Raw genomic sequence first — 21,387 nt, 5'->3', positions numbered from 1 at the left:
GGCAGTTGTGAATAAAGTTTTTCCTTTGTCCCTGCTTTAAGTTTACCTACTTCTTCTCACCCACTGTATAGTCGTGCTCTGGAGAAAGTCAGTATCATTTGTGAATACTGAATTCATCAATACTAAACCCACAAATATTTTGCTCAATGCTTATAGACCTCTGTGCAATTCTATGCTCTATCCACCTTATTTTGTAAGGACTGTAAATTCTCCTACAGTTGTGTAGTATGTATTACAGTGAAGAGTAACTCCCTGGAAGGGGCCCCTGCTGAAAGCAGAGCCAACTTTGAAGGTAGATCCAACTTCAGATGTAAAGATGCTTAGGGCCTTGCCCAGAACCAAATTCTGCATCTCCAAAACCAGGGCATTCCACAGCTTTTCGGTCATTTCCCCTCCCTCAATCCAATGTTTGACTACCCTCACTGAAATTTTTTGCCTAGTTGAACTGGAATTTTCTTTGCTGCAGTTTGTGTCTGCTACCACTTGTCTTTTCACTGTATGACTCCAAGAAGAGCCCTAGAGCTTCTATCTAACAGGATAGAAGAAAGAAGGGAAAAGAGATCACTGCAGTCACGAGAAAGCCTTCAGACATCCAGAACTGTCCTGGGTTGAGGTGTATTCTATTACCATCCTCATGAGCCGTTGAAATCAGGTGGGGCAGTGTTTCCTTGCCTCCTCCCCCCAGACTATCTTTCTGTTAATGGCCCATCATTGTCCTGCTGCATGACTCAGAGATAACTCCCTCCGGACTATCTTCTGTTAATGAGCCTAATCAACACTTGGCCTCATGACTCATTACCCCATTGTGAGATGCTCCACCCAGAAGGAGGAACTAAGCATCCCATCATGGATATAATCTGGGACTCTGAACACCAGAGACACTCTCTCCACTGGATTTCCAGAGGACAGGAGCTACACAGCCACCACTGGACCCCTTCTACTACAGGATCACCACTTCAGAGGACTGCAGCTACCATTCTACCAGACTGCTACCACCACCCTGCCTAACAGGGACTCAGGTTGTATCTTGACTCTGTCAGTGTTTTCTTTTACTTTCTTTCCCTTTTCTTTTATTTCCATTAAATTGTTATTCTGACTTGGTACCTCCCACTGGTTTGTTTTCAAACTAGTACAAGAACTTTAACTAGGTAATAAGCACCCAGCTTTTTGATGTCCAAACAATCTTGTCTGATCAGGTGTGGCAGAGATCTAAATGAGGCTATCAAAAGGACATCACTAGAGATTTATTAAAGATGAAAGGTGGTTGTTTAAGAAATGAGAGAAGAACAAGGAAAAAATCGTATTCCAAATGGCATATATTTGCTAATGAAAGAAAATTTTGTATAGCAAGGTTAGGTACTCACCATCTCTCTTGCAATCTCCACAGCTTCCTGCAGCCCATAGAGCCTGCCACAGACCAGGTAGATCCCATTGGCCCAGAGAATACAACCCTCATGGACCCAAAATTCATTGCTGTCAAGAGGTAGTTCAGGAATTTGTAACTCCAGCTCAGTGCCACCTTCTGAAGTGGGCATAGATGGTTTTGAGTCTAAAGGAGTCTTTTCACCACCACTGCCACCATCAGTGGTTGCTTTTTTACAAGAAGCTCCCCTTGAAAGTGACCGAGAAGCTCCACTACAGTCCTCAGAGCGGTGCCGCCTCTTAAAGCGGGGATGAGCAGCCAGGCTTCTTTGTTCCTTCTGTTCTTGCTGTTCCTCCTCCTCTTCAGTATCTGTCTTGGAACCATTAGAAGCACTTTTGTGCCGTACCTTGACCTTGCTCTGCATTTCTGTGGCCCTCTTTGGAGGTGGGTTCTTGGGCAAGGTAGCTGCATAATCCTGGGGGTAGAAAGGACCAAAGAGGTCACCCATGTTACGATAGCTGGCCCATTTGCCACACAGGCAGCAAACCAGATGCCCCAAGACAGAAGACTCCGTTACTACAGGGCCTTGCAGCATGAAAGTTGAGGTGGGCAGCACTTTGCTCTCCGCATTGCTAGGAGGGGGTGTTGAAGATCTCTGTCCTTTCCGACCCCTCACCAATTTGTTCTGCTCCTCTTCCTCTGCATTTATGATTGTGCACACAGCGCCTAATTCACACTTGTTTACCACATGAATATAAGGGAAAAAGGACTTATTCTTGGAGTCAGTTTTATCTACAGACTGGGTAGCATATTTAAGTTTGATCTCTGGTTCTTGAGGCTCCACGATTGGAGCGGCCCGTCTAGGCTTCCGCTTCCGTGGCTGTGCTGCAGGTTTTCGCCTCTCCCTCCTTTGCCTCTTGGGCTTTGGCTCACCAGCACCTACCCCTTCTGCAGGCTGTGATGGCACTGGTGGGGGAGGCGGGGGCACAGGCAGCTGCTGCTGTTGCTGCTGCTGCTTCTTCTGCTTGTTCACGCTCCCAATTGGCCTCCCCTTTTTCTTTCCAGAGGGGAAATATCCCTTTGGAGGGAAACCATCTGGCTTGGGTGAAATGTTTGTCACATCTCCATCTTTTTCCTCAGACTTTGGATTTGGTTCAGAAATGAACACACTGGAAGGGGAAATTGTTTTTGAGTCAGAAAAGGTCAGAGTTCCAGCTCCACTTACAGATCCATCAGACCTTCCCTGACCACCTGACTTCTGAGAAGGTGGTGGTGCTGCATTGGATCCTGCTCCTTCTTTACCACCACTGGTTGTTTCAGGGACCTCTTTTTTGTTTTTATCATCCTCACTGCTTTGCCACTCTTCTGAAGATCTTGGAACAGTTTTTTCACCAGTTGTATCCTGGATTGCTGGCCCCACTTGATCTGACATCTCTCCTTTTCTCTTCTCAGCCTCTGGTCCATGTCCAGCCACATTTCCTCCTTCAGGTCCACTCTTGAGGGACAGGATGTCATCAAGAGTGACAGTATCTGGACCAGTTTCAGCACTGTTGGTAGAAACACTTCTCCTAATATTGGGAGATGTAATTTTTTGAACAATAGCTTCCAGTTTTAATCCTCGCCCCTTTCTTGGGGGCAATATTTTGGTCTTTGCCGGGCTTGTGAGGGAAACAGCAGGGCAATTCCTATTATCAGGACTTGGCAGGTCCTTGAAGGAATCTCCCTTTGCAACTGACTTGCCAGCATCTTGGCTTTGAGATGAATGGGCATAGGAGTTGTATGTTTTATCGGCTCCTTCTTTTGCTGAAGTCATCAGTCGCCCTTTATCTTCACTGCCACTGTTCTTCATATCATGTGGCTGTCTTTTGGTAGGGATAGGCGAGATGAAAGAACGGACCCTCCTCCTCATAATTAATGGGTTTTGAGGAGACTGGTCTTCCTGGCCAGGGAGCCTAAGCATAGCATTACTAGGCTTGGGCAAATCTGTAGATTCCTCTCGTCGATGCCCATCACTTTCTTGAGGGCAAAACCTTTTTTGGTTGGCTGCTCCAAGAGGGCCGCTGCTTTTGGCAGGAGAAGTTTGCCGAGAGAGGTCCCAACCAGATTCATGATGCTGCAACTTCTGGTTGCCATGTTTCAGTTCAGTGCATTTGCTCTGAGTACTGTCGCTCCCCATGACACAGCGCCCAGCTTCCTGGCTTCCAGTATCATGATAAGAGCTACCTTGAAGGTACATCATTCCATCCTTGTCATTTTTTAAGGGACTCCTTACTCTTTCCAGAAACTGCTGCTGTCTCGGGCTCTTCCTTGCTCCTTCCTGCCTGTGCTGAGCTGCAGCAATCACACCCTGAGCAGTGCTGCTTGCCCAATCTTTGTAATCTTCTTGCTGTTGCTGGTATATCTGTCTCTTGTAATGATACTGGGAATTCAAACTCTGGTTGGGGTCACCAAAAGCATGAGGCCTAGCATTTGTGTGATATGCTGAAGCCAGAGATGGGCCTTCCGAATTCTGAGGGTAGACAGAATGCAAGGAACCCCTGCTAACTCTTTCAGATAGTGTCATGTGTGGGTTCATGTGATGCAGATCTGCCCCTGGGCCTCTGCTTCTGCCTGGTGACATTTTAAGCTTATCAGCAAGATCCTGATATTGAGAGGGTGATTTACCCCTTCCAGTTCTGCCAGGTGCTCGTCTCATCTGTGTCGATCTGCTGTCCTGCTGGGGCATGTAGTCTGGAGCAGCATCGGAGACTGCAGCTCCAGGGCTGGCATTGCCTCGAAAAGATTCATGCTTGATGCCAGCGGGATGACAATGGTCTCCTGTTTTTTTATTATTGAGACTAGCTGAGCTTTTAGACTGTTCAAAATCTTCTTCCTTTATTTGCCCACTGTGAGCTTTCATCTTTGTTTCCATGGATACTAAACCACCAGGGAGTATTACTGACTGGCTCAAGCCGGGGGCAAGACGTTCACTCCTTCCACTTCTGGCCTCAGGACCCATGTGCCCCATGGGGTGAGGGCCAGGATCTCTTACAAGTTGCCTTAATGGAGATATGTCACAGATCACTGATCTCCTCTCTGAGAGCGCCCCCCCCTCATGGGCAGCAGACTGAGACTCCACATCGAACTTTCTAGCAATAGGGTAATCAGCTAAATTTATCTGCTTCATGTCTGGAGCTGCACTGCTAGACTTCCTGTCCCAGGGACCCCAGTGAGGGCCTTCCAGGAGGGACCCCATGCTTTTGTTTAAGAGGCCTCTATTGGTCAATTCATTGGTTTGACTAATTAAAACATTTGGCCTCATGGCTCCCTCCAAACTCCCAGCCATCCCAGAATGCTCCTGTGCATTCCTAGAGTACCTTCTGTCTGGATGATGGTGGTACCCCTGTAAAACCTCCTGTAGGAGGCTAGGAAACTTCTCATTACGGCCTTTGCGCTCACTATGCCCTGGGAAATCCCCCTTTTCTTGACCAGAAGGATACTGTGGAAAGCCACCAATATTTCTCTGTATACCAGGTGCTATATTATCCTTGTAGCTGTATCTTAAACTGCCAGGGGACTTGGAAGATTCTGTTCTTGCAGGAAAATTTGGCCCAACAACTGCATGACCAGGCTGGCTGTTCCCCTCCCCATTATGGTTAGTGTTATCACCACTTTTGCTCCCTTTACTTCCTCCTTGAGTTTCTTGCTGTGTTCCTGCATGCCCAGCTTCTTTTGCTCCACTAGTGCTAGCTGGTGCCTGAGGGGTTGTGGAAGCATCATCTTGTGCAGGTTTATCTTGTCCACCTGACTTTTCTACTCTTCCTGTCATGGCTTCCCGGGAGACAATCACCCCAACTGCCTTTTCATTCACTTTTGGGGCATTTTCCACAGCCACCACAGCTTCCTTCCCATCAGGGGAGGCCACATCTTCCCTAGCTGCAGGACTGCTGCTGAGTTTTGATGGCTCATTCTGAGAGCCTTGTGCTGGTGAGGAGTTGGGCCTCTCTAAATTACCCCCTTTGTAAGTGGTGTCTGAGCTGGTGCTCTGGCCACTCAGCTGTCTCACCCTTTCCCCATGATCCTCTGAACTACTGGAACAGCCACCATCCAGTGACTCTGCCATGGGAGATTTGAGTTGTTCCTCTGCCTGGGAGGAACCTTCTGAGTTGGTGCAGCTGTCGGCCTTCTTGGAAGAGGATGATCTTTTGGAACTTTTTTTCTGAGGTGCCAAGGCATCCGAGAGCAACATGTGCTGAACTGTATTGGGCAGATTCGCCACTTGAGAACTTAGAGCACTCAGGCTGCTCAGTCCTGGATCTGTGAGCCTTTTTTCCTGCAGCCCTTCCAGTCCAAACCCCTTGAATCCACCTGCATGAGCATTGGGGCTTGGCATCATAGATGGTGTAGGACTAAGCTGAGGCATCATCTGCAGGATTCGGTTTCTAGAACCCATGGACATGTTGCCTTGCCCACACTGGAGATTTTCTCCGCCTGGCATGAGTGGAGAAGGGGTAGAGCTGCAGCTTGGAGACTGAACCACAGATGCAGCAGGAGATGGATTAGAGATTGGACTGAAGTTTTGGTGGAACTGCATCGGTGACCTTACAGGAACTTCAGTCTGACTGTACTGTCCCACTTGACTTTGAAGAGAGAGTTTGGTGGCAGCATTTGAATACTGCATTACGTGCTGAGGTGGGTGCTGCTGCTGCTGCCCCTGCTGCCCACTTTGGGGCAGCTTAGACTGCTCAAAGCTTTTCATCGGTTGAGTTTGAAAGCTGTAGTTTGACTGGGTCCCATAGGCCTGTGCATTGGAACCCACAGCATGGCCTTCGTACTGCGACCCAGAATTCACATTGTAGCTTCCGTCATAATTCTGTCCTGACTGGCCAAAACGCTGTGGGGAAGGGAAAGAGGAGGAGGAGGATGACGAAGGTGGCTGATAGTGTTGGCTGAACTGACCCACTCGTAACTGGTAGCCTGAAGCAGAGGAAGGCAGGGTGGATGGACGCTGCATTGGCTGCAAGTGTGAGGTGCTAGAAGCAGACTGGCTGGAAGCCTGGGGTAAAGGCTGATGAGACTGATAGATCTGCTGTCTCAGCTGCTGCACCTGCTGCTGCTGGCTAGAAGCCTGCTGCTGATACTGGGCACTCCCTGGAGAAAAAGGACCAGTATAATCCTGTTGATAGTGGGATACACCCCCAAGGGTCGAGTGCTGTGTTTGGAACTGGCCCACATGTCCCTCACTCCCATACTGACTCCCAAAGCTACTCCCTTGAGGGGGCCCATAGCTCTGTACTGGTCCAGAAGGCCTGCGCTGAGGCGGCTGCTGCCCTCCTGACACCACTGGATCTTTGTTGGCAGCCATATAGTAAAACTCTCCTGCTTCTTTCCTGAAACCTTGGTAGCTCTGATGGCCAGAGCTCTCACCAGGCATTGCTGTAGAGGCTCCTGTTGCTCCACGACGTCCACTGCCAGCACCTCCTCCAAAGCTCTGGAACATCTGGGCCTGCTGGCGGGGGCTGAACTCTTCCAGTCGGGATGAAGTGTGCACTTCCTGCGGGTAGCTCTGCTGGTTTCCGTGATAACTACTTTGCTCCCGAAAGGACTGCATGCTGTTCAGCAGCAGAGTGGTAGCTCGAAAGCCCTCCTAAATATGGAGAAAAAGAGAGGGGAAAAAAAGGTATAATATGCTTCCCAGTCACACCAGTACCCCACCCAATTTCCCTGTTTTAACACCAATTAAAATTTAATATTTCTCTCCTACCTCCTGGTACATCAATGTTTAACCCCTCTTCTTGCAGCCTGCCAACCTTCTAGGTAATGCAGGCCAGTAGCCTACCACCAGTTGGAGCACATTTCCAGCATTAATATTTCCCCACCAGCATTTACTGATCGGCTGTGTTTACGTGCCCCTAAAGAGAGAAGCTTCCAACAATATTTGCAAAGCAAAGGAGAGCAATCCTCACCCTCCAGCTATTCCCTATGGCTAACACTGGGAGTAATCCAAGTATTCTGCTGCCATGTGGAAAGATGCGACAAGAACCCTGCAACACTTTCAAACCACACTTGGATTTACCACAGGAATGATATCCAAGGTCCATGTTTCACACTGGGAAAGATCTCTATTAGCAAACACTCGAGATACAATTGACCAAAGCTCAAACCAAGATAACCCAATGAAAGAATCTATGTGAATGTGTGAAAGAACTGGCACCAGCATACTCAATGCTCAGTTCCTGAGTAATTCCAGTTACACTCCTAGGTGAAAACCAACACAAGACAACACATCGCATTTTCCCGCCCTGCCATCTGCTTTGCTTTACAGGATGGAAAGTTGAAACAAGTTCACTCTATTTGAGCAAAACAGTCTACAGCTTCATCCCTTAGGACTTTTCTATTATCTTGAATGAAACATAACTGAAAACGTTTATCAGTCAGAATATATATTTTGGAATACCATGTATGATCATCTACATTCACATAATCAACTCATAAGTAAACAAACTCCAGGAAGGCTCTCCTATGTATTTCAACATATTATTCAGTATGTGGAATTATGACTCACCCTCAAGGACTGGACCACAGCTGTAAAATTGTTTGGGGACCCTGGCTAGTCCCTCTATAAAAGCCTGACACATTACTAGATGCATTAAGAAAAGTACGATATGAACAAGTATGTGCATATACACTGTCTTTAAAAACCAAAGCCAAACAAACAAAGAAAAAACCCAAAACCAACCAACCAAAACAAAACCACCAAATTAGCAGATGACAAAAGCATTTCATGTCTGAAACACCTTGTGGTTTTCTCTTCCTGAAAAAATATATGGATAAAGCCACCTGGAGAGACTCCTTCCTTTGAAAGAATGTTAAGACAATGCTCGCCCTTTTCCAGGAAACAGAACCCCAGCTCCTCAGATTGGAGGCTTCCTGGAAGAGTTGCCTACATTATGTTTTTATATTTAGCCATGTTTTGTGTTTGCCACATTCAACTGAACCCACTGAAAATTAAATTCTAGCTTTGTACTCAAGTTTTGTTCAAGTAGATCACCAAACTCACAAAAAAACCCCCCAGGCACACAAATGAGATGCAGGCAAGATCTGGTATCCTATTCTTTCCCATCTGCCTCCCAAGGCTTTTTTTTTATTAACATGTATGTTATCTATAGAAGACTCTAACTCTACCACTAGTGTCTTTCATCTGGGTTTCTGCTATCTGTGTATGTGGGCTACAGAACACACAGGCACAAAACCACCCCACAGCACTGCATGTCTCCGCAGCCCCTCTCCTCTAACTCAAAGGCCTCTTTGTGTTGTAACCTTGATTCATGCAGCTTGACGTACATAATAATATTACTAGAATCAAAAGGGAACTGTCAAATTGTTAATACTTCAAATTTTGTCTCTCTTCTTCTAGGAATTCAACTTTACTGCTGTTCTAATCTTATAATTTAAGTGTCATAAGAGAGATCTGCTGTTCTGCTGAACTTCCCCTTTTTTAGCATTTTAAAGACTACGTATATCACAGGAATAACACTTCTATGAATGCCACACTGTGCCAATCTGTCCAGTTCAGACTTATTATGGATAAGCCCCTCCTTTTTCTGTATCATTCCTTTTGATGTTTCATCAGTTTGAAGCTCCAGCCCTACTGGGGTAGGACTAAAATTGGGATACCTAAGGCAAGCTGCTTTCTTCCCTTTTTTGTGTCATTTGGCCTTAAGGCAGAAAACATGAGGAGGAAGAAAAGGGAATAAAAACCATACATAGAGGAAAGTTGTCAAGCTAAAGGTAAGAGAACATCTACTCTAACTGGCAGATGTTAAAAGCAGCTTCTCTAGATAAGCAGTTTGGGGCTCTGCAATCAGCAACATTCACGTGCTATGGAGACTGCGTGCACGCCCTGGCTATCACATGCTTGGCATCCATCCTCTTTTCATGAAAGCAACATTTCCATCCTCTCACAGGCTCAGTCCCCCACTGAATCTCAGACTCAATTTTTAAACACAACTTTACCAAAACTTACTTTGCATAGTCTGGACAAGATCTCAGGAAGCCTCTTCTGCATTACATCATACAAAAACTTTAATCTCTGATGATATTCATTCTCTGTAACCCTACCAATAGGCTTGAAAACTGCTACATTTTCAAGCTAATGTATGTTAACAATGCTGGCAAACATTCTTAAGACTTCTTCACTATTAAAAAAGAATAATTTAAATTATATAATGAATAGAAATAGCACAAGATGCTGTAAAATGCCTTTAAGAACAGAGATACAGTAAAGGTCAACCAAGGCACAAATTCTTATCCTCCATAATCTCATGCAACCATGTAACATTTATTTAGCCCAGAAGTTATATATGCTAACTCAAAACAGGAAGAACATATTTTTCTTCTTCAGTTTTTTATTTTTTTCAATCTTGGAATTTACCCTGACAAACAAATAAGAAGTTTTCACCAGGACAATAGTTGCTTTAAGTATCTCACAAGGAGCCTAACTTGAATAACATAACCAGCAGAACAGCTGCCAAAGAGAAAAAAGGCATTTCATTAATAACAGGCGTAAAAAAAGATAGGACGTGCTCCGACTGATTACATCACTGATAATTTAAGACATACAGCACATTTTCTGTCATTAATGTACTAAATACAGAACTATTACAATCACTACTGCAATAGCCTTTCTTAATAGTAACAGCCCTGTAAAGTGCTTAGATATAAGTGCTATGTTCTCAGCAAAACCACCAAGAACAGTCCCCCGGACAAGCCCTGTTAATAAAATACATTCAGACAGATAAGGCCTTCAAAGTCTACCCATATCCACATGAAAGAAAGTATTTATTTTATTTATTTTTTACTGGAAGCCTTTAAAGAAAACATTTTCAGCTGGTACATACTCCTCATGCACAAAGCCAAGAGGACAATGCACCAGCTGCCAACTAGAGACAACACAATCATACAAACCTCCATAATGATGGTACACATCCGTAATGCCATCCCCAGCAGAAGGGGCAAAGTCCTGCCTCCAAAAATGTGCTCTATTAACAGCCACAAATTACACACATTTACAGTACTTTCCAACACACACAATATGCAAAGCCTTTGTTGCTTATTCAAAGGGAAGGTAAGAGTCTGGCACAGCTTTCACTACTCCAGTGTCACACCTACACTCTTGCTACATGTGCACGCAGCTCTCTCAATAAAGCTGCATGACTTTAAAGTATTTATAGCCTGTAGTTGTCGAGCCATCTAAGCATATCCATCTAGACACTGCAGACTACGCTCACTAGGTTAAGCAGTTTCACTCTGCTCCAACACATTCATTTCTTCCCCAATAGCCCAGTAATCAAAATTTGCCTTCGACCTGGCAGGAACAAAGGAAGCATATTATACGCTTGTGTGGCTGATAAAAAACAGCCTCACTTACAGAATCACTGCACAGAAGTCTTGAACAGAAAGAAGCAATAGGTCCTCTTACCCAAATCTCAGACTTATTTGTGAAACATGTTATTTCAAGCAGTGTATCAATTTACCTTCTTCACATGATCTTATTTTTAAGTATAATGCAGATTTTATATCTTGTTTAATCATTTGAAATAGCCTTATAGAACTTTGTTAACATAGGAGTTCCTCAAAATATGAAGCTACTGCATTGTGACCTCACTGTGAGCCAAGATCATCTAACGTTAGTCAACAGCATGTAAGCACCTTTCAATGGTTCCTGCATGTATATCAGAATGCCCCCAACCAGTGCTGATTAACAGAATTCATCAGTACTCCCACACCAAGATTACTCTGTGAAATGATCTTCTGCAATATACCATGCTAGGCTTTCTTTTAAAGCCACATAAATCATTAAAACTCTTTTTGGTCCTGATTATCAAAGACTGGACAAATAACAGGACAGCTGCCCAGATCTTCCCACGTAACACTGATGCCAACATAGTAGTGCATCACTTCAGACAGCTCATAACAAGTGAGCTAAAAACCAAAATACAGTGGGGATACGCCTAATTCTTGATGATAAGCCTACAAAGGAGCAAATGAAGCCACCACCAGTTCATTCAATAGGACATAAGTGAGGTCTTTCCACTTCGTTAAATTTTCTTTAGATTTGGGTTGACTACTGCGATCCATCTGTGCAGAGAAGTCTCAGGCAGCAGTCAAATGCAATATATCTTTAGTGCTCTGTCAAAAGCCTCTCACTTCCTAGCACGTTTATCAGGAAAGAAAATACAGTTACAGGCAGGTGACAAACAGTAAGATAATATTTTCCACAGTCGAAAATGTACATTAAAATGTTGGGGGGGGTTATAGAGTGTCCAGAGTTCTGATTAAAATAGACTTACTTCCTAAATGCTGTGCAAGTAACAGATACATATGTAAGATTGCAGACATTTCTTGCCACAACTCATACAACATGCAAAAATTACTATTTTTGTCCCTCCTCGTTGTATCTTCTTAAACTAGCAGAGAACACACATAACCAAAACAATCCCAAAAGCCAGAACCTGAGTATGAGCAATTCAGGGGCATATTTTGTAAGCAAATAATCCCTGTGCTCAAAATTAAGCCAGATATACTGGAAAAAAGGATTTCCATGTACTGAGTACCGTTTCTGCTGTTAAGGCCAAGTTGCTAACCCTCATTTCTGCAGGTACAGAGTTATTACCTGCACACCTGATCAGTTGCTGGGAATAGACTGACCTTGTTTCAGTTTTGGAGGAACACTGCTGCTTTCAAGAGAAGGCAAATCAGCCACCAATGTCACAAGTAGATGAATTTAAAGATCAAACCCAAGAGTGCATTTAACAAAGTAACAGATGTAACTTATTTCTTCTACATTTGATGCCTTTTTAAAAGAAAAGGGAGAATAAGTAAGATTTGTTTTCAACATTAGGTGTGGTATAGAAATAAACCAAGACAGTCAGCCCTGCAGTCACCAGTTTGTCCGAACAGTAACATTCACTGCTCGCTTCTTTCAAAAACTCATGCTTCTGGTATTATTCACCACCACACTTTTAGAGAAAACTACAGTCAGATCTGGCTCTCACCAAGCCATCATGCTCTATTTTGTCAAACAAACCTTACTACACCACTCAAAGATGAAACAGTTAATTATCACTGAGAGCACCAGACCCTATGGAAGTAGCTAAACTGAAGTATCTTGTAAAGTATATAAAAAATTAAGCCCAGAATACTGCATTAATGGAAACCGAATTTTATAATTTTAAAAAAATCACAGCATGTCTTAGAAACACCCATATGTAGTAGTTACACATGCTTAAGTATCTATTAGTAACACATATTAGCAACACATCTTGCAAATCAGTGGTAACACTGGTCTTGACAAAAAAAAACCAAGACACCAAAACTTACTTTTGTCCTTCCTAGTGAAAACTTTTATCAAAAAATTCCTCAAATGAGCTACAGCTTGGCCAAGTGCATTGTAACTAGCTTCCATCATCTCACAGAGACACGACACCTTCTTTACCAAAATGTCTGTACAGCTTTTCAGAAAGTCAGTATGTACGAGCTTAAATCCAAACAATTAAGGAAATGGTTCTCACAGAATGGGTGAGGAACAGATGAGCGTGGCAGAAGGAGCACAGTGAGCTTTGTCAGTTGAGAGAGGGGAATGCTCTGGGGATTATTGTGCTAGATAAGATCTAAATTCATTTATGTTTCCATATATTTCCTTAAGTGACCACAGAAAAAGCCCAACCACAGTAAGCTTGTGTCAGTGTACCTTCCTATCTCACAGGGATCGAGATGTAAGCAGACATATTCAGAGCATTCACCTGCTGTAATAAAATCATGTAAACAAACAACAACAAAGAATAATCAAATTTTGCATGTGGCTATTATTTGGCTGCTGCTTTCTTCCCTCACATCCAAAATATTTTTTAAAAAACCACTTGTATAACACCAAATCAGAAATACACAGACTTTTTGCATTTGCAAGTTTTTCTTACTCACTAAGTGAGCAAAACTAAAATACCATCTCCAGTTTAGCTTTGCACTTTTAGTGAAGTGTACTGTTAAATTCATATTCCTAAACATGAAGAAAGAAGAAATTTGACAAGAACAACTTCTGTTGTAAGCCAGTATTTAAGTTGTAGTACTATGAAAACATGTATTTCTAGAAATGTAACTAATGATCAAAGTTCAGCAGAATTTTGGCTGGTTGTATATATTTGATTTTATTATTATGCCATTGGTTCTCAGTCTCAATCAACAGCACAGATGCACTTAAATAGCTTTCAAAAATCTACCAAACTCTTGCTAAAAGTTATCCATCTAAAATTTTGACAGACACAGCTATTTTAATAAGAACTCATGCAAATCAGTCAGCTTTCATTTTATGTCAAAGATTAAACCACCAATTTTGGTTTCACATATAGGGTCAATCTTGTTTAGCCCAGTTTGAGGTCCAGCCTCCTCTATGGTGTTAACACAGCCATTCACAAGCAAGTCAGATCAGGGAACTGATACGGTCGAGAAAATTCTGTGAGAGAGAAAAGCCATTTCTAACCTGACAGATCCATTCACTGTATCATTACACAAACATCTGTACCAGCAAAACGGACACAGCAGGAACTGTTTTAAGTGGCCTGGCTACTGAAGGGCACTTGAAATCAGGAGTTCATACTTAAAAGGCTCTTCATCTTTACACAATAGTCAAACTACCCGCCCTAACATGAAAACAAAAATAACACTGAATCCTCAGCTCATCTTTTTTTTTTCCTCCAAGCTGCAGATCAGCTGACTGCACATCCTAATCCACCTCACTAGTCCTCCAAAAATTCGGCAACTCGTTACATACCTCTTATTACAAATTCGCCTGTGTCCATACCTCCAATGTCTTCAAGCAGTCAAACATGATATCTGCTTTGACAATATAGCAAAATCTGCACACTCACTTCAAGAACAACTTCTGACCTACTCCTTCGCAGACATGCAAGACATGAGGCTCAGCAAAGGCATCACAACTCTCACTAAACCTTCACCTTTCAGTTACAAAACAGTGAAAAGGAGAAGTCAATAATTAATTGCAAGACACAAACAGAAAAGTGTGAACAGGGTTGCCAGGTTCTATCTGCTCAAGCTCTCACTTTCTGTGCAAAAATTTATCCAGTATCTAAAATACTCAGAACTATACAGTGGGGGAAAAAAACCCCACCATCCTTACACATTATCTTTAATTAACTTTTGTAATTTTTCATACTAAGCAGTAGCCCCAGCCTTGATGACAGGTTGCTAAGATGAATACTTATAAGGGCTATATTACATATTATCAATAATATGTCTTTCTTTTCTATTCAAAGCAGTCTATACAATTAAATCTTTTTATTCTTTTTTTTACAATGCCTGGTGCAATAAGCCTGTAACTAAGACTCCTGGGAACTCCTCAAGGCAAATGAAGTAAATTGACACAAAATCTCTCTCAGTTATGTGCAAGTATTATCACAATACAGGCTATGCACTGTACACAAGAATTATAACCATTGATGAGGATAAAACCATTGTTGAAGATAATACCACCTATTTACATTATAGGCAATTAACATTAAAATCAGGTAGAAATATAACCTTGATCTACTTAAACTAACAAATTAAATAACTATTGGTAAATTGCAGAAAAGCTGTACTCAAATTTACACCTTCCAAACCTCTTATAGATAGTTTTTGTTCCTCTAAGGTAGGACAAAAAATTTAGCTTTAACGCTTTCAATTTTCACTAGCCAAGGTTATCATTCTTCCTACAAATTCAGCACTTCAGCCCTCTAAATTAACACAGATTTAAGAGGAATTTGAGTGTGGAAGGTCTGCAAATACTACTGCTATTGCACACTTCAAAAGAAAACACAGTCAAGGCCATATCATGTTTACTGATAAAAAAAATTAGAGAGCAACCTTATTTTTCCCAAACATAAGAACTGTTTGAACTTCTCTAAAAAAAAAAAATTTAAAGCACTTGTGAGATTTTCACACTAGAAGAACAACAACTTTCCTTTCCCTGACATTTCTCCTTGTCTCCTACAACCTATGTCCTCTAAATATCACTTTGCTCATTTCTCCACACTTCTCCACACTCCACACAGCATCTGCCTCATGTTGAAGCCACAAAGTGAAGCAGACACATTCTTACAGTAAGCTTTGTCTTCTGAGACTAACAGGGAGTGACTAAGACTACAGCCACACTTACATGGAGACAGGAGAAACAGTTCAGATTAATACAAAATAACTTTATACATTTAAATAATTCAACAAAGAGATTACTTCAGAGGTAAGACTATTTTAAGGAGGTCCTCCCCCTTCCTATCTACCCATCCCCACCCCTGCAGGTTTTCTTTGAAATTTTCAGATTGGACCAGTTTCTTGAACCACCTCATTATGAATCCCCACTGTAGCTCCACTAGCACAACCAACAGAGAGATGAGAGAGAGAGAAGGCAGCACACTGCAGTGTTGGAGCAAACAGCTCAGAACTCCTGAGGTTTATACTTAGCCTTGGCCTAAAGCACTTAAATTGGTTCGCTCTCACCAGCACCCCCACTGAGTCAAAACCTTTCAGAAGCAATCTTTCTGTGTCAACTTTATGCATATAAAGTGATTAAACTTCTAACACACCTCAGTTAAAAGTCTGAAAAACCTATCTTTTAAACTCAAGCCATTGTAACCAAGAAACTCCACACTTCCAAGTTCTGCTGCCACAGCCAAAGGCAGGGAATGTCAACAGCAGTCAGACCACACCACAGACACAAAATTAACTCTAATGAGCATAAGCAGTTCAGAGAAATTAACAACCTACAATTAGAGATCTTCTCACGACTGGGGTTTAGAGCTTTCTCCTTCCCCAGAGGATTTCTGTATCACCACAGTGATAGTGTCAGGAGTGTTTGAAGCTGGAAAGCTGATGGACAAAGCTTCTACTGCATGTATTCCATGCCATATCCTAAAGGATATATCCTTAAGGAAGTCAGTGGTTGAAAGCAAACAGGAGGGATGAATCCAAAACCAGAGAAGAAAAAAAGCCTCTGTAAATACCGATTAGTGGAGGATAACAAAGATACTGCACTCAGAACACAATTTTTGGAAATGCTAGAGTTAACATTTTGAACTAAGACAGAGGGAGCTTAGATGATCCACCACTCTGAGAATCAGTCCCACCATTCTCTTAAACTTAAGTTCCCGCACTCCTGCAGTCATTCATTTTGTACACCAGGGAGGAGAGAAAAAACAAAACCAGAAGACTCTAGTGTTTCTGTCTCCACCTATCTTCCCCTATGAGGAGGCTAAATAAAGAGGTACAATTAACATAAACCATATATGATGGATTACATATGACAATTTCATAATGCTAATGTAATCCTAGTATTCTATTACAAGAAAAGAAGGACTAGATCTCTATTCTCCCCTGCTCTAAAACATCCCAACTTCCTATGAAAAACTGAAGTTTGCTACACCTTGTTTCAGGTAGTAAGATGGCAACTAAATTACTTTCACCTTTAGAATTGTTGCTGATTTAATTCTTCTGCTAAACCAACTGAGCAAAAGGACCTTACTCCTCAGCTCATTCCAGAAAGGCAAGGCACACATAGAGCCAAAATTCCATGAGTAAACACAGACCATCAAAGTCTTTATAAACATTACAGTTCTGTGGATAAGCAAATAAGTTTATTTCCTAAATCCTCTTCCCATCCACTTTCAGGAGCTCCCTAATGCTGTTTCTCACTGAGCTAAGAGATGTGCTTTCGCTGGTGAGTTTGACCCAAGTTTACAGAAGTTTTCTTTTTCTACCAGCTTTGATGGGGTTTTGACTATGCTGCAAGAGTATACATATAATTAACTCCTTCTCCTCCCCTTGCTATTTTCAGCAGCTCTATTATATATACACCCCCCTTTGGTTTTCCACAAGTTCCACCTTTCAAACATAAAACAAGCTGTATTCTTGCGAGGCAAAAAGACAAGGAAACAAACAAAATGAACACATGACAAGTCAAATTTCTATATCCTAATTGCAGGATAGCATTCAAATAAAAACGTACTCGATTGAGCAGTTCTCAAGCAAGAACACAGTTTTGTCTCTGATAACCAGAATAGGATACCTAATGTAGAAACGGTGAAGGACACCAAATGTAGAAAAGTACACAGAACAAAAGGAAAAAAGGCCAGAATGCAAGAATCCCTGCTTTCCAAAGTGAACATGGTATTAGCTGAAGTCAGAACTGTAAACATGCAGAATACCACAATGCAGCGGACCCCTAGCTCATCACCAAAACCAGTGTCCTACCGCAGCTGGCAAACAAATCATTCTGCAGCAGAGTTCTCTTTATGCATTCTCAGAGTAACACAGGATGAGATGTTTCTCCATTAAAATGCAGTGATTTAGATGGAAGGGGGATAAGGACAGCACAGTTCAGTTTTCTCATGCAAAATAAAAAGCGTCACTTTGGAGAAATTCTCAATCATGCTCCTGCTACTTCCACTCTCCAACAGTACAGAAGAGAATCTGCCACTCACTCAGCAATGCCCTGCAATACAAAGGCAATCTGCTACCTCCTTCTGTAATGATTCTGCCCAACTCATTTAATTTACTGCCTGCTGAGTATCTAGCATTATTACACTTATCAAGACCTATCTAGAAGACCAATTTTACATAGCAATATGCACAAGGTATGGTCAGGATCAAGAACATCAGAAAATCAGATGTACACATCTCATGCAAAAATGCTGGAGAAGGGAGAGAAACCTCCCCACATGAAGTGAAATAGGGAAAACTTACAGTGGGCAAACCAAAACTTACACAACATGACAGAACACTGTTGAATTCATTCTTTTTTCCCCTGAATGCAAAAGGGAAAGACATGGTTTATAAAGGCCATGGAGCGTCTTTACCTTGGAAAAGACCATCATATCCAACCCCTCTCATAGAACTGTCAAAGCCACCACAAAACCATGTCCTTAACCACAACATCTACATATCTCTTTAAGTATCTCTAGGGATTGGTGACTCTGCCACTTCGCTGGGGAACCTGTTCAAATGTTTGACTTCTTCAGATAAGAAATATTTCTTAACATTGAATCTAAACCTCCCCTGGCACAACTTGAGGACATCTCCTCCTGTCCTATTGCTTGTTACTTGGGAAAAGAGACTGAGCTCTACCTGGCTACAGCCTCCTTTCATGTAGTGAACAAGATGGTCTTCCCTGAACATCCTTTTCTCCAGGCTAAACAACCCCAGCTCCCCCAGCTGCACCTCCTAAGATTTGTGCTCCAGACCCTTCACCAGCTCCGTTGCCCTTCTCTAGACACACTCCAGCCCCTCCATGTCTTTCTCGTAGTGAGGGGCTCAAAATTGAATGCAGGATTCAAGGTGCCTCACAAGTGTACAGGGGCTGGCCACACCGTATCTGATAGGAGTCAGGTTGCCACTGGCCTTCTTGGCCACCTGGACACACACTGGCTCATGTTCAGCTGCTGTTTACCAGCACCCCCAGGCCCTTTTCCACTGGGCTGTTTTCCAGCCACTCTGCCCCCAGCACTGCATGATGCTTTTGTGACCCAAGTGCAGGACCTAGCACTTGGCCTTGTTGAACCTCATAGCACTGGCCTTGGCCCATCAACCCAGTCTGACCAGATCCCTCTGCAGAGCCTTCCTACGCTCCACCTGATCAACACTCCTGCCCAACTTGGTCTCATCTGCAAGCTGACTGAGGGTGCACTCAATCCCCTCACCAAGATCATCAATAAAGGCATTAACAGGATTGGCTCCAGCACAGAGCCCTGGGGAACACCACTCGTCTCCAGCCACCAGCTGATGCAACTCCATTCCTCACCACTCTGAGATTGGCCATTCAGCCAGCTTTCCACCCAGCAAACAGGGCACCCATGTAGGCCAAAAGCAGCCAGCTTCTCCAGAAGAATGCTGGGGGAAACACTATCAAAAGCTTTACTAAAGTCCAGCTAGACAACATCCACAGCCTTTCCCTCATTCACTAAGCAGGTTACCTCGTCACAGAAGGAGACCACGTTGATCAAGTAGGACCTGACTTTCCTAAATGCATGCTGACTAGGCCTGGTTGTCCCATACGATGGCACTTAAAATCTGTTCCATGATGTTCCTTGGCACAAAGGTCAGGCTGACAGGTCTGTGGTCCCCAGATTCTCCTTCCAGCCCTTCTTGTAGATGGCCATCATGTTTGCCAACTTCCAGTCATCTGGGACCTCCCCAGCTAGCCAAGGCTGCTGACGGAAAGCGGTTCAGTGAGCACTTCTGCCAACTCCATCAGTACCCTTGAGTGGATCCTATCTATTGCCACAGACTTGCGTGTGTCTAAGTGGTGTAGCAAATCCCTGAACATCTTCCCTTGGATTACAGGAGCTTCATTCCTCTCCCCATCCTTGTCTTCCAGCTCTGGGGACTGGATACCCAGAGAATAAATGGTCTTACTATTAAAGATTGAGGCAAAGAAAGCATTAAGTGTCTCAACCTTTCCCTCATCATTTGTCACTTTGTTTTCCCCCCACATCCAATAAAGGATTCTCCTTGACCCTCCTTCTGTTGCTAATGCATGTTACAGAAATATTTTTATTGCCTTTCACAGTAGCAGCCAGATTAAGCTTGAGTTGGGTTTTGGCCCTTCTCATTTTCTTTCCATGTAACCTCACAACATCCTTGTAATCCTCCTGAGTTGACTGCCCCTTAGTTTCAAAGTTCATCTCTTTTAATTTTCCCTAAGCTCCAGCCAAAGTTCTCTGTTCAGACAGACCAGTCTTCTTCCCTGCTGGCTCATCTTTCAGCATATGGTGGCAGCCTGCTCCCACACTTTTAATATTTCCTTCTTGAAGAATGTCCGCCTTCCTGGACTCTTCTGCCCTTCAGGAATGCCTTCCAAGGGATTCTGTCAACTAGGCTCCTCAACATGCCAGAGGCTCTGTGCTCTAGAAGTCTGCAGTGGCAGTTCTGCTGACTCCCCTCCTTACTTCCCCAAGAACTGAAAACTATCACTGCACGATCACTGTGTCCAGGACAACCTCCCACCATCATATCACCCACCAGTCCTTCTCTGTTCACAAACCACAGGTCCAGCAAGTGCCTTCCCTAGTTTTCTCCTTCATCATTTGTGTCAGGGGACACACACTCCAGGAACCTCCTAGACTGTTTCTGCCTCGCTGTTTTGTACTTCCAGCAGACAACGTAATGTTAATCACACAGCATTCACCACATTTATCATATAACCATTTACATGAATTTAAAAAAATCACACATAGCATTCCCACTATTCCAGAACATCCAGAAAACACTTGAACAAATCAAATCTCATGGAAATTCAAGTGTATACAGGCATCTGACCAAAGGTAACAGCAAACTGCAGATACTGAATCGAAGGCTGATTAACAACATTTGATTATGGTGTATGAAGGTTTATTCCTATTTTGGCAAGTATGACAGCACATATTTTTCTTTCAGCTAATAAGTTTTAGGTATGTTTTTCAGTCATTATTGATGCCGCACATAGACACAAGCCATTCAGTCAGCTTTGCTAATACCAAGTCTTTAGATCAGTTAAAACTTATTAACAAGATACTTTGCAGCACGTAATTTTACAGGGAAAGTGATCTGAACAATACTTCCAATAAACTGTACTAAAGCTTCCAGCATAGTAGCTCCCTATACAATTTCTAGTTAAGAACTGAGCTCTTATCAGAGCTCATCAGAGGGTTCTATTTAGGATTTGCAATTTACCAGCAATTAGATGACTGAGTTCATACTCGTAAAATACTACAAAATAAATCATCATGCACAGAACATGCAATGAATTCCATACACGCTTATTGGTATGAACATAGGCAAGCTGTGTGCTTGCAATGAAGAGGTAGGGGGGAAAAAGTCATTTTCCTAGCTTTTTGTTATTTGTTGCATCACAATTCAGGCAAGAAATAATGGGCTTCCCAAATGGAGAACAGGTCAAATCTCAAGGGACTCAAGCCAGGGCTCCCTGACAAAGAACCTGGTAACACTTTTTCCCCTCTTCC

General features: G+C 42.9%; 1 protein-coding gene across 9 annotated transcripts in view; it reads right to left on the bottom strand.

Annotated features, from left to right (window-relative positions):
• The window catches only part of TCF20 (transcription factor 20), a 130,839-nt gene that overhangs the window by 40,779 nt on the left and 68,673 nt on the right, over positions 1-21,387 (bottom strand). For 7 of the 9 annotated variants that reach the window (XM_069002462.1, XM_069002497.1, XM_069002490.1 and 4 more), the window contains one exon: positions 1,365-6,989. In XM_069002462.1, coding sequence (XP_068858563.1) covers positions 1,365-6,953 — 5,589 coding nt within the window. In that variant the 5' untranslated portion in view covers positions 6,954-6,989. Of the gene's footprint in view, positions 1-1,364; positions 6,990-21,387 lie in introns of those variants that run through there. The other 2 variants (XM_069002515.1, XM_069002524.1) reach the window with 2 other exon arrangements.

The sequence above is a fragment of the Aphelocoma coerulescens genome, chromosome 1A (genome assembly GCF_041296385.1).
Source record: "Aphelocoma coerulescens isolate FSJ_1873_10779 chromosome 1A, UR_Acoe_1.0, whole genome shotgun sequence".
In the NCBI taxonomy this organism is placed as follows: domain Eukaryota; kingdom Metazoa; phylum Chordata; class Aves; order Passeriformes; family Corvidae; genus Aphelocoma; species Aphelocoma coerulescens.
The sequence above is the reverse complement of the archived record's forward strand: the minus strand, read 5'-3'. Positions and strand labels throughout refer to the sequence as shown.